The sequence below is a fragment of the Oryctolagus cuniculus genome, chromosome 13, assembly GCF_051225735.1.
Source record: "Oryctolagus cuniculus isolate XC-2025 breed Fujian yellow rabbit chromosome 13, ASM5122573v1, whole genome shotgun sequence".
NCBI lineage: Eukaryota > Metazoa > Chordata > Mammalia > Lagomorpha > Leporidae > Oryctolagus > Oryctolagus cuniculus.
Window position 1 is genome coordinate 69475671 of NC_142879.1, and position 18403 is coordinate 69494073.

Genomic DNA, 18403 nt, shown 5'->3' on the forward strand with positions numbered 1-18403 from the left:
TGCAGAACTAGGCATGGCATTCAGGTGGGAGGAAAGGGATCACTTTGGAAGTGGGTGGCCTTTACAAAGTTCAAGTGCAGGTGTCAGCAAGAAAGGAGAAGATGTAGGATAGGAGACACGGTGTGGGCACGGAGGATTTCCAGGGCTGCGAACGTTCACAGTACAGCCACGAGAAAGGGCAGCTGACGTGCAGCGAAGGAAAGGTCGTTAGATCAGAGTGTCCGCTGCTTACCAGGTGTCAGTCACAACAATGCGCGTCCCCATCCCATGCCAAGAGGCCAGGGGCTGCTTGCAAATGGCCATGACTCCAACAGCATAAGGAAGCAATGGACGATGGGAGAGCTGGACAGCTTGAGCGCTGGACGAGAAAGGCAGGCAGACAGGAAACTCACATCAGCAAGACTGCTTTGGGACTAGACTAGCCGAATGCGAGGCGCAGGGGAACAGGCAGCCACTTGAGCCTCTGGGTTTCAGACGACGCAGAATTCTTAGAGCAGTGTTCCTCAAATCATCAGAACCACCCAGGGAGCCCACGTAAACAGATTCCCCACCACACGTACCTCGGACCTGCTGGATTCATTTCCAGTGGCCGCTGTGGAAAAGTACCACCAACTGGCTGGCTTAAAACGACAGACACATATCCCCTCCCAGCGCTGGACGCTGGAAGTTCAAGATCAAGGCATCAGTGGTGCTGCACTGCATTGAAGTCTCCAGGAAACAACCCTTCCCTGCCTCTTCTCAGCTTCTGTTTGCTGGTGGTCTTTGGTGGGCCCTGGCACCCGGCAGCCGCAGTGCTGCCGTCTCCATCTTGGTTTTCACATGGCTGTCTTCCCAGTGTCTGTCTCCGAACCTCTCTTTCATACACAGACACCAGCTACTTCATTTTAATTTCATTATATCCACAAAGACCTGGTGTTAGCTTTTTGTTATCACAACTAACACACCCGAGAGGAGGAAGGTTTATTTTGACCCATGGTTTTGGGGGTTTGCAGTCCAAGATCAGGTGGCTCTACGGTTCTGGCCTCTGTGGAGGGCAGTGGATGTGGAGGGAGAGTGACACGGTGGCGAGCCAGGAAGCAGAGACAGGGACCATGCTCATCCGTGTGGTCTCCCCTCCTGAAGCCATCCTGACTCAAGCACAAGGTTCTCCCTGTCTCCCAGTACAATCCAATCACTTCCCAAAGGCCCCAGCTTCCGACACAACTGGATCAAGTTGGATCCTTAATCCAGTAATATAAAATTCTGGGGATGAGGCCCTTAACACATGAACCTTTGGGGGACACTCACACTACTGCCCAAACCATAAAGGGTCCCATTTCCAAATGAGGCCACATACACAGGACAGATGCTAAGATTTCCACACAGGTTTTGGGGGGTGGGCAGACACAAGTTATACGTGCTAGAGGTAACCTTTCAAGGGTGGCTGATCTTTTCAATAGGTCTCAAGCAGCAATGGAACCCAGGAGAACCCTAACTCAGATTGAGCCATCAGAACCTGAGAACCAGGGCAGGTGGCTCCCTGGATTGGGGAGGATGCAGGCTGCCAGGTGACAGAGAGGAAACAGAGAGGCAAGCAGTACCTGTGGGAGGGGCTTGTGTGACAAAGGGATGAAGGGTCTGCTGGATGACCTGAGCCCAAGAGTGTATATGCTGGCTCCAGATCAGTCAATGCATCTGTGGGTTGGTCAACACGGTCTCCACCTGGGTGGTTTTGGAGGTCCAGTCAGGGCAACTGGGCAAGGAGGAGCTCCATCGAAGGGTCTCTGGGCGCCCCAGCCTTTTGATTTCATTCTGCAGAGCTTTGTCCAAGCTCTCCTCTACTTTTTCCCTGCAGCCTCTCTTCTTCGGGCTATCTCAATTCCCTTTTGCAACAACTCTCTGGCAAGCCAGGAATTGAACCTTTCCAAACACAAACTCAGCCCCTAAACGTGTTTCACTTTCCAGTAATTCTGGCATCGTCAGTGGCAGCTCTGTCCACTCAGTCCTCCCAAACTAGAAGTCTTGGAGCCAGGAAGGAATCTTTTTCTGCTGCTTCCTCTCCTTTGCAAAGCCCAGCAAATCCTCTGCTGCACTCCCCCTGCTTTCAGTAGGACTCCTCTTAATTAGGAATGGGTCCCTGTAGAAGTCAGAGCATCCTCCAATATTGTCACCAGCAAAGCAAGCAACTTACAAAAAAAAAAAAAAAAATCTGGAGGCAGCATTGGCCTCTACTGCTTCCCCTTCCCCGCCCATCAAAATCTTTTTTTCCTATTATTAAATATTTTTTTTTGGGGGGGGGAGCGCTTAAGCTCTTCCTCCCTCCCTAACTCACATGGTCCAAAAGGCAAAATCAATTTCTGAAAGAGAAGATCGAAGGCCTGGCTCCTCTTTCCCTGACGTCCTGCAGTGTGGCTTGTCAACCGCAGGGCCACGCTGGTCTTAACGCATTGCAAGCTGATTGCGGGAGGGGGGGTGGTGAGGAGAAAGGACACAAAGGCAGGAGGCGCCTGGCATCAAGGTGGCATCCCTTTGCACCCGCATCTTGTTTCAAATCCAGGGTGGGAACTGGCAAATAGAAATTTTTTTTGAGAATAGGGCATCCGCAGAGCCTTCAAACCTGATGCGCCCCCATAATGCCTGGCTGGGTTACCCTTTTATGTAAAAGGTCCCTATGTCCATCCCCAAAGAATTTGGAAAATGCCAGCACATTCCAGAAAAGTTTGTCGATGTTCCTCCACACCAGTCAGTTGCCTGAAACATGCCGTCTGAAGGCATTTTTTGCGTTAGTTCCCTCAACAACTCAGGAGAAAGACGACACCCCGAGAAGTTCTCCCCGGCCCCAGCCTTGGTCAATTCAAGCACGTACGGCCCGGGGGCTGCCATGTTTACTCGGACACGTGAGGGACAAACAATGTAACGGGGAAAGCTGTGGATTTTTCTCGAGACTTCCTCCCAAGCCCAGGCAACGTTCGAGGAACTCCGCGCGACATTCGCGTAGTTCACGAAGGCGCCAAGGAACCCGCGGGCCACGCGGAACAATGGGAGGGCGAGGGCGTGGGAGTCCGCGTGGACCGAGCGTCCAGGGCTTTCTGGTTCGCCTCCTAGGCTCCGGACTGCAGGCCGTGCCCACAGGCATTGTCTCCCCGCGCGCTCCGACCGCGGCGCTCGCGGAGCAGGTACCGCGCATCCCGCGGCCGCAGCCCCGCCAGGTTGCGTGCGGGGGGCGGAAAAAACCTTCCCGGCGCTTCCGGCGGGTCGGGAAAAAGTCGGTGGCCCGGGCGCCAAAGGCTGCTGCCAGGGCCACTCGCAACTTTTGAAATCAATCCTTCTTTTTGCATCATGCAGCGGATGCCACCGCTCCTCGGGCTTGCAACCCCCCACCCCTCCCCCGAGACCAATCATTGCCGCGCTCCGGCCTGCACAGCGCCCCCGCCCCCGCCCCCTTCCCGGGCCGCACGCAGCCACCGAGCCGCTCCGGCCGCGGCCCGCCGCCTCTTAAAGGGAGGTAGCCGGCCTTAAAGGACCCTCGCGCGCCCCGCGGGCGGCAGCGCGGCGGCCCGCTCTCCCGCAGGGCCGCGCCGAGCCAGGCCGAGCCCCCGCGGCGCCCAGGCGCGGGCCCGGCCTCCCGCCGCCGCCGCGGCCGCCGGGAGCGGCATTTTTATTCAGGCGACGCTTAAGGGAGCCCGGCCGCGCCCGGTGCATTGTGGGAGCGGCCGCGGCCCGTTTTCGGGAGGAGGCGGAGGGCGCAAAGCGAGCCGGTAAGCGGCGGGCCTGGCGAGGGGGGGCGAGGCACCAGGCTTAAAGGGGAATATCGGTCCGCAGGCCCGCGGCGGCCGTTGCAAATCCCCCTCCGGGCCGCCCGGGACCGCCGGGGAGCCGCGCACCGCCGGCCCTTGCAGCCCTGCCTGGAGAGGGGGCAGAGCCACGGCTTGGTGGGGCCGCTTTAAAACAGAAGCACCGCCCGCGCCGCCGCCGCCGCTGCGGCTGCCGCCGCCGCCGCGGCCGCGCGGGGCCGGGGAAGGAGGGAGGGAGGGAGGGAGAGAGGGCGGGGAGGAGTGGAGGGGGAGGGCGGCGGCGGCCACGCAGGGGTTAATTTTTTCGCCCGCCGACATTTTTGTGTGGCGGCGGCGGCGGAGGCCTGCGCGCGCGCGCGCGGCGGGAGAACCCTCCCGGTGCCCCGGGAGCGGCGCGCGCGGCGCCTCCGGGCCCTCCCCGCCCCCACCTCCCCCTCCCCGTCCCGCGCGCCCCCCAGGTCCCCGCGGCGGCGGCGGGACCGAGGCGCCCCGGCGGGTGGGCCGCGCGCGCTTCCCGCGCGTCTTGGCCGCCGCCGCCGCCGCCGCGGGGTGGCCCGAGCGGGCACGGCATGGCCCGTCCCGTGGCGCCGCGCTGCCTCCGCCCGGCGGCCAGCCCGCGGCGCGGCACAAAGAGCGCGGCCCGGGCCCGCTGTGCCTTTAAAGGCGGCAGCCTGAGACTTAAGGTGTCCCCGAGTGCTGTCCTCCCCGTCGGGGCCCCCCGGCGAAGCGGGCTTCATGGAGCGGGCCGGGCCCCTGAGCCCACCCCGCCGCGCACTTCCGGGGCTCGGGGGCTTGGGGGTAGGTAGGTATGGGGCTGGGGCTGCCCGCTGCCGGCTGGGCTCGGCCGCCGCCCGGCGCGCGCTGGCTTAGGAGATGGGAGAGGTGCCCCGGACGGAAAGGGTTAAACCCAGCTTTAAATATTCATGTCATTGTTTTAAAGGTGTAAACAGGCGGCTTCCAGGTTCTTAGGGACCGGCTGTTGTGATGCTGATGTACCCGCTTCCAGGAATCCCAGTTTCCCATGGCACCCCCTCCCCCTCCCGCTTCCCTCCCAAAATGTCAGGATTTATTATTATTAATTTTAAGGTGAAGTCTTGGGTGATGTGTGTTTCTCGTGCTGTTTGGAATTTCTAGACTTCTTGAGCGCCTTCAGGATGATGTAAGGTGTTTAAAAACTTGTTTTTTTCTCTCCGTCTTCAAAGTCTGGGAAAATAGAAATTTAAAGCGAAGTTAGTCCTTAGGCTCCTCCTCACCTTTGGAGGGAAGGAGAAGGATTGGAAGTAGGAAAATCTCCTGTGAGTTGTTTTTTTTTTTTTTTTTCCTGGTAGGGGTGAGTGAGTGGCGGTGGATGGAGTCTGCTGGGTTTTGTTCCAGGGCTTTCCAAAGTGCTGTTAGGACTGTCAGATGGCTTCAGAATGCCCGTGTCTCCTGGGCAGATTGGTTTCTTGGAGTGGTGGTTGGAGGGTTTGCTCTTGGTACAGTTGTCGGTGTCCCACTGAAGTTGTTGCTCATCCGAAGCGTGTTTTGGTAAGGACAGTTTGGATCACTGCCCACACTAGGGCTTTGTGAGATTTGTTGTAAATGAGCGATGTGTTTCCCAGGGGATGGGAAACTCTATAAATGGGAATTATGTTCTTAATCATAAACTTTATAGGGGAAATTGACACTCAAACTTGCATGTCTGTAATTCTATGCCCAATAAAGTTAGCAATCTAGAGATCTGGGAGCACATATGCGGTTTTGTTTTTTTTGTTTTTGTTTTTGTTTTTGTTTTTGCTTTAGCCCCAAAGGCTTCCAACTTAGCAGGGCTTGTTTCAGATACTAACATGGTACCTAATGCCATAAACACTAGTAATTTAGTATGGTTTCTTTATTGTTTGTGTTCTTGCACTGAAGTGATGGTGAGCAGTGGCTTATTTTGTCAGTGATGTGTGTACTAGTTGGGCGGGATGTTTGCTTTCTAGGAAATAGCCCTGCCTTATAACTCAGAGAAGTCTCCCAGTGCTCTCTTAAACTTGAACGTGACTTTGTTAAACAGCCATTCTGTTCAAGTTGTGTGCTTTGGGGAGGCCTTACTGGTTCTGGATTGTACTGTATACTTGTCGTTTGGAAGGGACAGTATGCTTTTCTAGAGAATTAGGATTTAGCATTGTGAGGAATTTCATCAAGTGCATTTGCATGAATGTCCTTTTTCTGCCAAGTGCTTTTTGGGCTTTTTCTCTCTCTCTGCGAGAGAGCAAAAGATAGCAAAGGTTTTTCATGGAAAGGTGCATCAGCCAGGGTACTTTCTAAACCACGTGCTTGCAGGTTGACAGATGAAGTGATCTTATAACTTACATGAAGTTCGGGGTGGCGTCGTCGCGTGAGCCTGCAGGCACACACTTCCCAGTTTGGAGGCGGTCTTCCCTGCTGGCCCTGGTGGCCACAGTTACAAGCACTGTGCAGATGTCAGGTCTTTGCCCATAATTGTCCATGATGCTGGAGTCCCGTTCAGATGTGATTTCTCTGGCTTGCGCATCTCGGTGGTGAGCGGGGTATTGTGGTCCCACATGTTTCCCCTCTTTGTCCTGAGTCCCGATGATTTCATTTCTTGTCCTTGGCATCCATTCACTTGATTCAAGGCACACATGCTGGTCTGAGTTCTTTTAACATTGTCTTTGTGTTTTGGTGATACCTAGGTGGATCTGTAAGAAAGAACCCAGCCCACCAGGAGAGAGGGAGGGGAGGGGTTGAACTGTGAGGAGTGTGGGCCCAAGAACCATGTCTACGCGGGAGTCCTTTAACCCGGAAAGTTATGAGTTGGACAAGAGCTTCCGGCTAACGAGATTCACGGAACTGAAGGGCACAGGCTGCAAAGTGCCCCAAGATGTCCTTCAGAAGTTGCTGGAGTCCTTACAAGAGAACCACTTCCAAGAAGATGAGCAGTTTCTGGGAGCTGTGATGCCAAGACTTGGTACGTAAACCGTTGTGTCTTTGATAAAGTGCAGTCCGGTGCAGGAGTCAGAAACCAGACTTCTCCTGTGTTGCTTCCCCCCCCCCCCCCTTTTTTTTTCTGTCATAAGAATGCAAAGAGCAATGCAGTGGTAACTGGATTATGTCCTTATAACTTATTTGAAAGAAGTACTTGAAGAGCATCCAGGTCTTACCTAACTTTTAAAGCTGTGAGGTATGCGGCTGAGACAATTATGTTACAGTAAAAACATTATTTAAGCTTAAATCGAATTTTCTGGTTCGCTGAGGACTAGACTGAAACTCCTGCCTCTCCCTGAAATAATCCCTGCAGTTATTCTCTTGGAAAGCGATGCTTTCACATCTTGGGCGATACTTGGGTCAGGGAGGAGTAGTGCGGGCATGACTTGAAGAGCTGGGCTTGGGGCCTGCATGCAGGGCTGTTCTTTATAGAAAGGGAGAGGACTGGGTGACTGTTCCTGTCCCCAGCACGGAGCTGAGGGCAGAGTTTTTTCTTTACTGACTTCCTGATGTCATTAGTAGTAACTCTTTTCCCAAAGACAGAGCTCGGGGATTGAAGTCGGGCTCTTGGCCCACTGTTTATTAGTGTTATTGTGTAGTGCATTAAGTGCATGGGGCAAGCGTACTGTCACTTCGCCCTAGTGGAGCGTGTCCTGGGGAGTTGGGTCTTCTGTAGCTGCCGGGTGACTGGATCAGCTTTCTTACCATCAGGTTTTCATTTCATTTATTTTTGCCTTTTTTGTTGGAAAGCCCAGGTTACTTCTTTCTTCCTCCGTATGTAAAACAGATAAAAAGCAGAGCTTCTGTCTTCCAGATGAGGTCTAGGCTGTGGAGAAATACCACATGAAGGAGGGAGTTGGCTTCTGTGGCGGCTTCCTTGTCAGGAAATGAGCATATGCAGGTGCTCCTTGGTATCCTTGAGGCACAAATGCATACACGCACACACACACACACACACACACATACACCCCGGCCCGGGATACACACATACACACCCCGGCCTGGGATACACACACACACACACACACACACACACCCCGGCCTTCAGTACACACACACACACACATACACCCCGGCCCAGGATACACACACACACATATACCCCGGCCCGGGAGGTACACATACACACCCTGGCCCGGGATACATACACACACACATATACACCCCGGCCCGGGATACACACACACACACACACACACACACCCCGGCCTTCAATACACACACACACACACACTCCGGCCCGGGATACACACACACACACACACACATATACACATACACCCCAGCCCGGGATACACACACACACATACACACCCTGGCCTGGGATACACACACATACACACCCTGGCCCGGGATACACACACACCCCGGCCCAGGATACACACATACACACACACACACACACACCCCGGCCCAGGATACACACACACCACACACACACACACCCCGGCCCAGGATACACACATACCACACACATACACCCCGGCCTGGGATGTACACATACACACATACACACCCTGGCCTGGGATACACACACACACACCACACACACACACCCTGGCCCAGGATGCACACATACATGCACTGGCCTGGGGTGCACGCACGCATGCACACACATACACACACACACACATATACACGCCTGGCCTGGGATACCAGAATCTGAGGATGCCCAAATTCCCTATGAAAATAGCATAGTGTATTTGCATATAACCTACATATGTCTTCCTGTACGCTTAAAATCATCCCTAGATTACTTAAAATACCTAATGCTATGTAAGTAGGTGTTATACTGCTTTGCTTAGGGACTACTGAGAAGGAGAAAAATCTGTGCGTGTTTGGTACAGGCATAGCTTTTCTTCTGAATATGCCTGATGCTCCATTGTTTGAATCCTCAGATGAGAAACCTGAAGATGCAGAGGGTTGACTGTATGAAGGAAGCTCTTGGGTAACTCAAGGAGAAGGAGCTACTAATGGTCAAAAACCCATAACTTAAACCTGCTAAAGCAATGGTTCCTGTTTAGAACACCCCCTGTCGGTCTTGGGGAGCACTTGGGCCTGTTGCACACTCCTAAGCATCTTGAAGGGGTTTAGAAGTCAGGGTTTCCAGTGGCCTGGAGGCTCAAGAACGTACCCATTGCAGATGTGGTTGAACATGACCTGGAGCCACATCTTCAGCTTCCTCTGTGACTTGCCACCTACTTTGACCTTAGCTCCTCTCAGTGGCAAAGGGGACAGCCATGTGATAGCAAGAAAGGAGGTAGGGAGAAGCAGATAGAACACTAAACCCTTGAATAGTCCGGCCTCATCAGCTCTGGAGAAGTGAATCAAACCGATTTTCCCAGAACAATGAACAGTGCACATCGCCCCCCATTTGGCATTCCTGGCATTCCCAAGGCAGACAAACCCCAGGTGACAAGCAAAGCAAAGCATTGGGATGCAGAAGTGGTTATCTTGACCACTAAAACTTTGCCTTGGAAGCAGATTTGGATGCACACCCTGCCACTGTCACTTAATAGTCAAAAAGGTTAACTTTGTGCTGATTTTTTAGCCCTCCTGAGCCACGGTTTCCTAATCTGGGAAACAGGGTAGTAGGAGCCAGCTTGCATGGTGGCACAGGCATTCCATATCAGGGCTCTGCTTCTGACCCAGCTCCCTGCTAATGTACCTGAAAAAGCAGCAGAGGATGGCCCAAGTATTTGACACCTACCCATGTGGGAGACATGGGTGGAGTTCTGGGCTTGTGGCTTCAGTCTGTCCCAGCCCTGGCTGTTGTGGCTATCTGGCAAGTGAACCAAGGGATGGAAGATCTCACTCGCTCCCTCCCTCCCTCCCTCCCTCCCTCCTTCCTTCCCTCCTTCCCTCTTTCTCATTCTGCCTTTCCAATTAATTAATATTTTAATATTTTTTTAAAACCAGCATAATAGTACTTAGTATTTGGAATTGGTCTGACTACCAGAAATGTTTTATGTATGTGGACCATGTATATCTGTACCAACATATGTAATACATATATACCAGGGGTCTTCAAAAACTTCATGGAAAGCACATTACAAAAAACTGCATGGATTTAAAAAATTTTTTGTATCAAAATAAGCTATCTTTAAATTCCATTTTTCCCATGAACTTTTTGACATACCTTCCTGTGTGTGTGTGTGTGTGTGTGTGTATGCACACATGTATGAATGTTTATCTACTTTAAATCTTTTTTGGGTTCTAAGATGGAGTTAATTGAAGGGTGAGCCCATCTTTTGAAGTACACATGCTTGCTAGATGTATCCCAACTAAAGAAATGGTGGTATGTCTTAGAAACTGGTACAACTGTTGATTGGTACTTAAGAGCTTTCAAATATTGATGGCTGATGATGATGGTGATAAACTGTCTTGGGCTGTTTTTCTTTATTGATTTTATTTGAGAGACAGAGAGACTGACCTTCCATTTGCAGGTTCAATCCCTAAATTTAAGTCTGGGAGCCAGGAAGGAAATCCAGGTCTCCCATGTGGGTGCCAGGGACCCAACCACTTAAGCCATCACCTGCTGCCTCCCTGGGACTGCATCAGCAGAAAGTTGGAATCCGGTGTGGACCTGGGACTTGAGCCTGGGCTCCCTGATAATGTGATACAGGCTTCCTAAGCAGTGCCTTAACCACTGTGCCAAATGTGTACCCCAGGTTATTTTTTCTGGTTGGAGGGTTTAATTTCCTGTTGCCTACTGATAAATTAAACTGTTTGATGTGTATTTAAGACTTGCCCCACCTGTGGGATCTTCTTTCCTGCTTGCCTTCTATCTGGACTGTCCCTCTTTCTTTATTTTGAGACTCTGATGTTCAAGGCCCGTGGTCCATCTCAGGCTCAACCTCTCTCTCTTCCTTCCTTGAAACTTGAGTTTATTTCTAAACCAGTCACTATAACCAGTGCTGTCCAAAAAAATATGATGCAAGGCATGTGTAATGTTATATATTCTGGAAATCACATTTAAAATAAAAGAATCAGATGAAGTTAATCCTAATATAGTTTATTTAACCCAATATACAAAATTTTTTTTAGTACTTACAAGGGCACTTTTAAAAGTCTGAAAAAATGGACTTATTTATTTTGGTGCAAAAATTTTTGAAATCTATGCAAATAGTTTTTTCATAATATACATTTTCCATGAATTTTTTGAAGTTCCTTTTTGTAAGACATTATGAAATGTTGGCTTTTTTGGTACTAAGTATTCAAACCTGGTGTCTGTTTTATACTTACAGCACGTCTCAACTTGGAATAGCCACATTTCAAGAACTCAGTAACCCTCTGTGGCTAGTGGCTACCATGTTGGGTGACACCAGCCCCTCCCTCTAGTAGGTGGTGGTGTCACAGTTGTAAAGGAGAAAATGTGGAGAATAGCGGCTTTTCAGCCCAGGAAAATGCTTGAGACTCACCAATTATTTTGATGTAAGAACTTGCCAGGTATAGAAATAAAGTGTTTTACAAATCAAATATTTGATTCAAATTTAAGAAACATTTAGGGCCAACATTCAGCATCTGTGTGGGGTTTTTTTTGTTGTTCTGTTTTAAGGTAGTCCTATAGTTTAAATTGAAACTTGAAATAAAATGATACCAAAGTGAATAGTCATCTGCCCAGCGTAGCCAGCTGGAGTTGTCAAGTGGGAGACTCGGTGGGAGTTACATGTGGTTCTTGCCTGCTTTCATTTAGGAGCTGCAGAGCACTGCAGGTGGAACTTGTGGATGCGAGCAGCTGGCCTTTGAACTGAATTACTGCTCAGGTTCTTGTCTGACACAAATGAACACTGATCACTACCAAAGACTTCTGAGACTTGCTACTCTGAGATCAGATTCTCTGTTGCCAGCTGGATCTCTTGACAGTTTTGGATTTGCCATCTAGTTTAATTGAAACAAAAATGAAAACAAAAAACCACAAACTCGTCTTCACAGTCTATAGTGTTATTAAGCTTGGTTTTGTCTCTGCCTCAGTGGTAATGGACTAACACCCGGGCGGAGAAGAGGCGGAGAAGTGGCCTGTTGCCACCTTGGTGTGAGATGTTTGGTTCCTGGCAGTTTTGCTTGTGCAAAATACATAAGGTCGTTCTAGTGCGATTCCGACATGACTTATTCTTGTTTGATTTGGAATTCTAAATTTACAGGGTAGAATCCTCTTGTTCTTTTTGTACTTTCTCCTGCCTTTACTATTGCACAACCAAGTGGAAATACTTTGTTAAAGGGTGGAAGGGTGTCCTTGGGAGAGGCCATGGGGAGAGTTCTATCAGGCTTACGTGGTAGGAGCACCTTTGCAAATTTGTCTGCATTGCAGGTGATCTTTAAACAAATGTGGCCCACAGTAACTGCACTTATGACTTCAAAACTGATTTTATAAAAAAGAAACCCTAATTAGTCCATTGGTTGTCCATACCATCTAAATGCTCAAGCAGTTTTTAATAAATTGAAATGATTTTTGAGGCATGTTGAGAGCAATTTTCTTTTTAATAGACAGAAGGTAAGCTTCAGGCCAGTCCTTGTTCATACTATAAGTCAGTAAAGGTGGCATTTGTAAGCTTTTTACTAGGAAAATAATGTGGAGTTTTAAGATTTCCTCTTTAAAAATGCTTTTGAGAACCTATAAAACAATTAGATTACACAGATACCAGAGTGTTTATAAACGAAGGGTCTTCAGAAGGTCATGGAAAATGCATATTAAAGAAAAGCTGTACATTTCAAAACGTATACTAAAATGTACTTTTAATTTTTTTTAAAGATTTATTTGAAAGGCAGAGTTTTATATATATATAGAGAGAGAGGGAGAGAGGGAGTGAGAGATACAGAGAGATCTTCCATTTGCTGGTTCACTCCCCGAATGGCTGCAATAGCCCATGTTGGGCCAGGCCGAAGCCAGGAGCCAGGAGCTTCTCCCGGGTCACCCACATGGGTGCAGCAGCCCAAGGACTTGGGCCATCTTCCACGGCTTTCCCAGGCTTTAAACAGGGAGCTGGATCAGAAGTGAGGCAGCCGGATCTTGAACCTGTGCTCATACAGGATGCTGGTGTTGCAGGAGGTGGCTTAACCCCTAGTGCCACAATGCTGGCCCCTTAATTTAATTCCATTTTTAATAAACTGGGGTCCCTTGTTCATGCTTGATTGGAAATGATGAAATCTTGTTCTGGCTTTGCCCTTAATCAGCTTAATTTTTGATATGATAACATTTTCTATATGTAAAATATTTTTTTCTTTTTTTTAAAGATTTATTTATTTATTTGAAAGAGTTACACAGAGAGAAGAGAGGCAGAGAGAGAGACAGAGGTCCTCCATCCGATGGTTCACTCCTCAGATGACCGCAACAGCCGGAGCTGTGCCGATCTGAAGCCAGGAGCCAGGAGCTTCTCCCGGGTCTCCCACATGGGTGCAGGGGCCCAAGGACTTGGGCCATCTTCCCCTGCCTTCCCAGGCCACAGCAGAGAGCTGGACAGGAAGTGGAGCAGCTGGGTTTTGAACTGGCACTCATATGGGATGCCGGCACCTCAGGCCAGGGCGTTAACCCATTGCGCCACAGCGCCGGCCCCTATGTAAAATATTTTACAGATTTTCTGGTGAGAAAATGCAATAGTATCTAAAGATACACTCAAAGCTTTTAACCACATTAAAGCCTGTATATACTGTTGTCATATTTAAAGGAATTCCCTATGGTGCCAAGTGATACAAAATGCAGTAAAATAATACAATAAAAGACAATACAGCATAAGATAAAATTTTTATTCAGGGTATCGTTAGGTTTAAAAATCATCATATTGGGGCAGATGTTTGGCCTAATAGTTAGAACACCCACATCCCATATCAGAGTATCCTGGTTTGAAACCTGGCTCCAGCTCCTGACCCAGGCTTCTTGTTGATGCAAACTGTGGGAGGCAGCAGTAATGGCTCAGGTGGATGGGTTCCTGCCACCCGTGGGGGAGACCTTGATTGCATTGTTGATTCTTGCTTTGGCCTGGCCCAGTTCTGGCCTTTGCAGGCGTTTGGAGGTGGAGGCGCAGTGAGGGGAGGGGGGTGCATGAGCCAGTGGATGGGAATTCACTCTGTTTCTCTGCCTCTTAAATAAATTAATAAAACTTTTGTTAAGTTTGTAATAGTAAGGAGTATTTTCTATTGAAGTGACTCTTGATGACTAACATTTTAATTCCTGTTTTCTATCCTAAGCTAGTTATGTTTCACATTTATTTCAGTTATACTTCTTGATAGGAAACACATGGCTTCATTGGCAGTGTGCAGTTTCCATAAGTGTCTTGCACAGAGCTCTTCCTGTTCACAGCACTGCCAGTGTAAGGGAAAATGGCTCTCCTGGTCTGTTTCTGGATGCTGACGACTTGCGTCTTCACAGGCATTGGAATGGATACTTGTGTCATTCCTTTGAGGCATGGTGGGCTCTCCTTGGTTCAGACCACGGATTACATTTACCCTATCGTAGACGACCCTTACATGATGGTAAGTTTGACCTGATTGTTTTTTGTAACTGGAACTCTTAACTCGTTTGGTATTCTATTGTGGCTGGGCTTGTACCTGCGTCTCTGGGTTTTTTCGCATTATGCTACCCCAGCCCTGCCCTGATTCCTACAGCGGCAGCAGTTTGGCCTGTTCCCTGCTCATACTTGGCGCTGTGCGTGATGCAAGATAGAGGGGGGGCAGATCTTTCTTCTGCCCTCGTCCCTGAGTGTGTATGTGTGTGTGTCAGAACACCTGTTGGTTTAGTGGAGTGTCTCTTGACTGACTTTTTTATTGTTTCCTTCCTTCTTTCCTGTATCTTTCTTTCTTTGAAATTACTAAATTCATGCCAGAGATAGTGCTGCGCTGGGTAATAGGAGTGACCCTAAATGATGCCTCCCCAAAATAAAGCAGCTGAGCATCTGTCTCATTGCCGTTAAGTTTCTTGAACATGAATTTGGATATTGCACTTCCTTCTGCCCATCTACTCATACACCTGCTCACCTCTGTGTTGTATGCTGCTGCGTGAGATGTATTTGGCTACTGAATTAAAGTTCCTAGCTACTGATTGTGCTATGCTTTAGATACATTTCCTGATTTTTCATTGCATGGTTGTAGCTAGGAACCCTTTAATGTGCCCAACCTTTAACCCTACCTCTATACCAGCTAAGAGGGGTCAGTGAAGGCATTGAGAGTGTCCTTTTTGTTGTAAAATACCAGATGTCCTTCCTGTGTGGCAAGGACCCTGGGCTCAAGCTGCACACCTGAGAGCTTTGGGCATGAGGTGGCTAAATGGGGGGAGGTTCTACTCTGCTGCTGGTGACAGATAAACAGGTTATTACAAGCCTGGATGCCCTCTGTATGTCTGTCTGTTCTCTAGCTGTGCTCCCGGAGACCGGACAGGTAAGTCACCCTGCAGCTGTCCCATCAGACCAGGCGGCATGGGTGGCTAGAACCAAAAGAACAAAATTCATTCTTCTTTTCTAGCATCTCTTACAAGCATTTGTGAGAAAAAGCAGCCAGAACTGGACCGGGCGGTAAACGGCTGCCGTCCTGCGCTGCATTCCCACTTGCACACCGCCTGTTGGCCTTGGAGATGGGGCCTGGTGATGCTGAAAGTGGGGCCACAGGAAGCTACTGAGCTGTACTGCCAGTCTGCCAGGACCCTAGCAGTTGGACAACCACTGCTAATGATAATACTGCTTTGGACTTTGATTCTCCTTACTTTTCAGACAAAATGATGTTAGACAATGGCAACTTACATATAAAAAATTTCCCATGGCAATAAAAAATGTTTATTGTCACAATTCTGTTGAATACTATTTTAAAGTTCTTAATAAAATGATACAGTTTATTGGGAAATACTTCTCTTCTTCTTTAGAAAACAGTCTAACTTCAGCCCTGGATTTTTTTTTTTTTTTTTTTTAATTTCTTCTGCTGCTGCTACTTTTTTTGTTGTTTGTTTTACTCTCAAGCAAGTTAATTTTCCTGTGTGTCTCTTACAGCCTCGAAAAAAGGCTACAAAACGTAAAGTATGTGTTTATAGACCAGATCCTCTGCAAGCAGTAGAGTCAACATTTTGTAGGCTCCGTGTAGCCTCAGCGGCTGGTCCCAGTTCCTGTAGGACAGCTGTTTGCAGATTTGCTCTGTCGCTTCCTTCCAGACCCTCCGTCCTCCCCATGCCTCTCTGCTGGGTGCTCTCTCCTCGCAGCTGCCTCCCCTGAACAAGTTTAGACCTCCTCATCCTCAGCATGGGGAAGCATGGAAACGTGTTGGGTGCTGCATAAGAAAGCAGAGGTGGTGACGGGAGTGCCGGAGGGCATGCGTGGTGGCCCTGGGGTGGAGCGGCAGTAACTGGCCAACACATGGCCCATCCCGCTACCCCAGCGGTCCTTGGCAGCTGCCCTGTGGGCTTAGACTGAACATCCCCAGTTGTCCTTTCTCACCTTTCCCCTCTCTTCCCAGGGCAGGATAGCATGTGCCAACGTCCTCAGTGACCTCTATGCCATGGGGGTCACAGAGTGTGACAACATGCTGATGCTCCTCGCAGTCAGCAATAAAATGACTGACAGGGTAAGTAGCAGGGCCCTCGGCCGCTCACTGGCTGGTGTTGGCGTGGGCACGTCCCTCGACTTGGGTACACTTGGTTTCCCATCTGGAGAGCGAGGAGCTCAGGCCATGTGGCTTCCAGTACTCCTGGTGGCTCGCCACTGTTTGATAATTACCAAAAAATTCAAATGAGAGTCTGGCCAATTCATCTTGTCATTCTTGCCACCAGCTCCTTTTACAGCTCTTAGGTAGACTGAGACCAAGACATTTATCTGTGCCTGTGTTAATAAAACTTAGGCCATGGTAAGAGTGCCTTAGTGCCAGTCTGTGAATTGGGCCTACCTTACAGACCCAGAACATAGGGCCCCGGAGGGCCAGGTACCCTTAGTGTCGCTGGCTGGGCTGTCACTGATGTAGACAGTCATGAGGACTGGGGCTGTCACATGTGTTCATGTGCTCACACTTCTGTGTCATCAACTGGCGGTGTCTGTGTCCCTGCTACCCTGCTCTACCTGTTCTTTGAATCAGAGCCCTGTTGCCATTTAGATTATTTTTGACAGGTGCTTAACTTTTGTCCAAAACATGCACAAGACAGTGACCTGCCTTGGAAAAATCTTAGTTTTCAGTGGGTTCCTTTCTGCCCTCGCCATGTGTGTTTTGATCCGTGGTTGTACGCGGTGGTCTCAGCGAGGGCTTGGCAGGTGTACGTTACCATCATAGCCCTCTGCCAGTCTGCACAGTCCTTGGTGAGCTGTAAGCCCACTCCAAGGCTGAGTGCCATGTGCACAGTAAGCTAGTCTTGGGGTTCAGAAGGACCATTAGGGCTGACTTTTAATGGTCATCGGACTTAAGGCCAGTCCGTCCTTGTGGACAGCTCACAGGATTTTCCTCTTTTCTGTTGTCTGGGTTTCATTTATGTTGTAACCTAGAACATCTTCCAGCTTTTGATAAACTGTGTAAAATATGGAGTATTCCCTAGCTTTTGTTTCATACACCCCGCCACCCTGTCTACAAACTTTCAGGACTTCCTTTAGGATTTTATAATTTTTTTATGACTAAAGTGTGGAACTGTATTTTCTGGGTTTTGAATAAAATTATTTGACTTTTCATTTATGTCCTTTTAAACCTTAGGAAAGGGATAAAGTGATGCCCCTAATTATACAGGGTTTCAAAGATGCAGCAGAGGAAGCAGGAACGTCAGTAACAGGTGGCCAAACAGTGTTAAACCCCTGGATCGTTTTGGGAGGAGTCGCTACAACTGTCTGCCAGCCCAATGAATTTATCATGTGAGTTGATTTTTGTTCCACGCTACCTGGCTGTTTCCCTCCCTTCTCCTCTCCCCCATCACCACACAGCGCACCGGTTTGTAGTGTCTGTTTTAGTAACCTTGGTGTATCTGCAGAGTTAGACGACCCCCACCAGCGTGGGTTTTAGAGCGTTTTCATCACCCCTGTGGGAAGCCCATCCCCTGAGCTGTCACTCCCCTACTCTTTCACTACCAGCCTGGCTTTGTGTTTAGTCTAATGTGTATACTTGTTTGAAATTCCATTTTATTGTTAAAAATGTTCGGTTTATTTGCCATGTCCATTTTTATGGGGTGCAGTGCAGTATTTCAGCATGGAAACATGGCATAAACCACTCAAGCCAGGCAGCCTGCCTTTCCATCTCCTTATCTCTATGTCTGGAGCCCACCGTCTCCTCTCTTCCGAGACATTACTGTGAATTACAGGCACCCCCTTGTGCCATGAAACAAGCTTCTGTTTGAACACTAGAACTTACCTCTGTCTCCTGCCCCACCTTCCCATCTTGTAGTTAAACTATTTTTTTTTCTTTTTTACTCCTCCACATGAGAGAGAACAAATGTTTTGTTGGTCTTTTGTGTCTGGCTTATTTCACTTAACATAATGATATCCAATTCCATCCGCTTTGCTGTGAAATGTCAGGATTTCGTTCTTTTTTGTGGTTGAATAATATTCCACTGTGTGCACACCACATTTTTTTATTCATTCCTTCATTGAAGGACATCCACATTGTTCCCATACGTTGGCTCATGTGAATAGGGCTGCAGTGAACACGGGAAGGCAGGTGTCTCTGTGGTATGCTGACTTTACTTCCTTTGGGTATACTCGCAGAAGTGGTATAGC

The 18403-nt window shown here is 49.1% G+C and overlaps 1 protein-coding gene and 1 long non-coding RNA gene across 11 annotated transcripts in view; one reads left to right on the plus strand and one right to left on the minus strand.

Moving 5' to 3' along the window:
- Positions 1 to 220: 220 nt before the first annotated feature.
- LOC108178169 (uncharacterized) lies at positions 221 to 1691 on the minus strand. The gene is made up of 3 exons (XR_011381566.2): positions 1581 to 1691; positions 561 to 660; positions 221 to 358 (listed from the first exon to the last, which is right to left on the minus strand). It is a non-coding gene; the product is annotated as an uncharacterized LOC108178169 (long non-coding RNA).
- Positions 1692 to 2759: 1068 nt separating this feature from the next.
- The window catches only part of SEPHS1 (selenophosphate synthetase 1), a 29800-nt gene continuing 14156 nt past the window's right edge, over positions 2760 to 18403 (plus strand). The window contains exons 1-5 of one of the 10 annotated variants that reach the window (XM_070055665.2): positions 2760 to 3155; positions 6452 to 6726; positions 14110 to 14213; positions 16176 to 16283; positions 17391 to 17545. In XM_070055665.2, the coding sequence (XP_069911766.1) occupies positions 6534 to 6726; positions 14110 to 14213; positions 16176 to 16283; positions 17391 to 17545 (560 nt within the window). In that variant the 5' untranslated portion in view covers positions 2760 to 3155; positions 6452 to 6533. Of the gene's footprint in view, positions 3156 to 3413; positions 3738 to 4304; positions 4576 to 4736; positions 4933 to 6451; positions 6727 to 14040; positions 14214 to 16175; positions 16284 to 17390; positions 17546 to 18403 lie in introns of those variants that run through there. The other 9 variants (XM_089311733.1, XM_070055667.2, XM_051821523.3 and 6 more) reach the window with 9 other exon arrangements.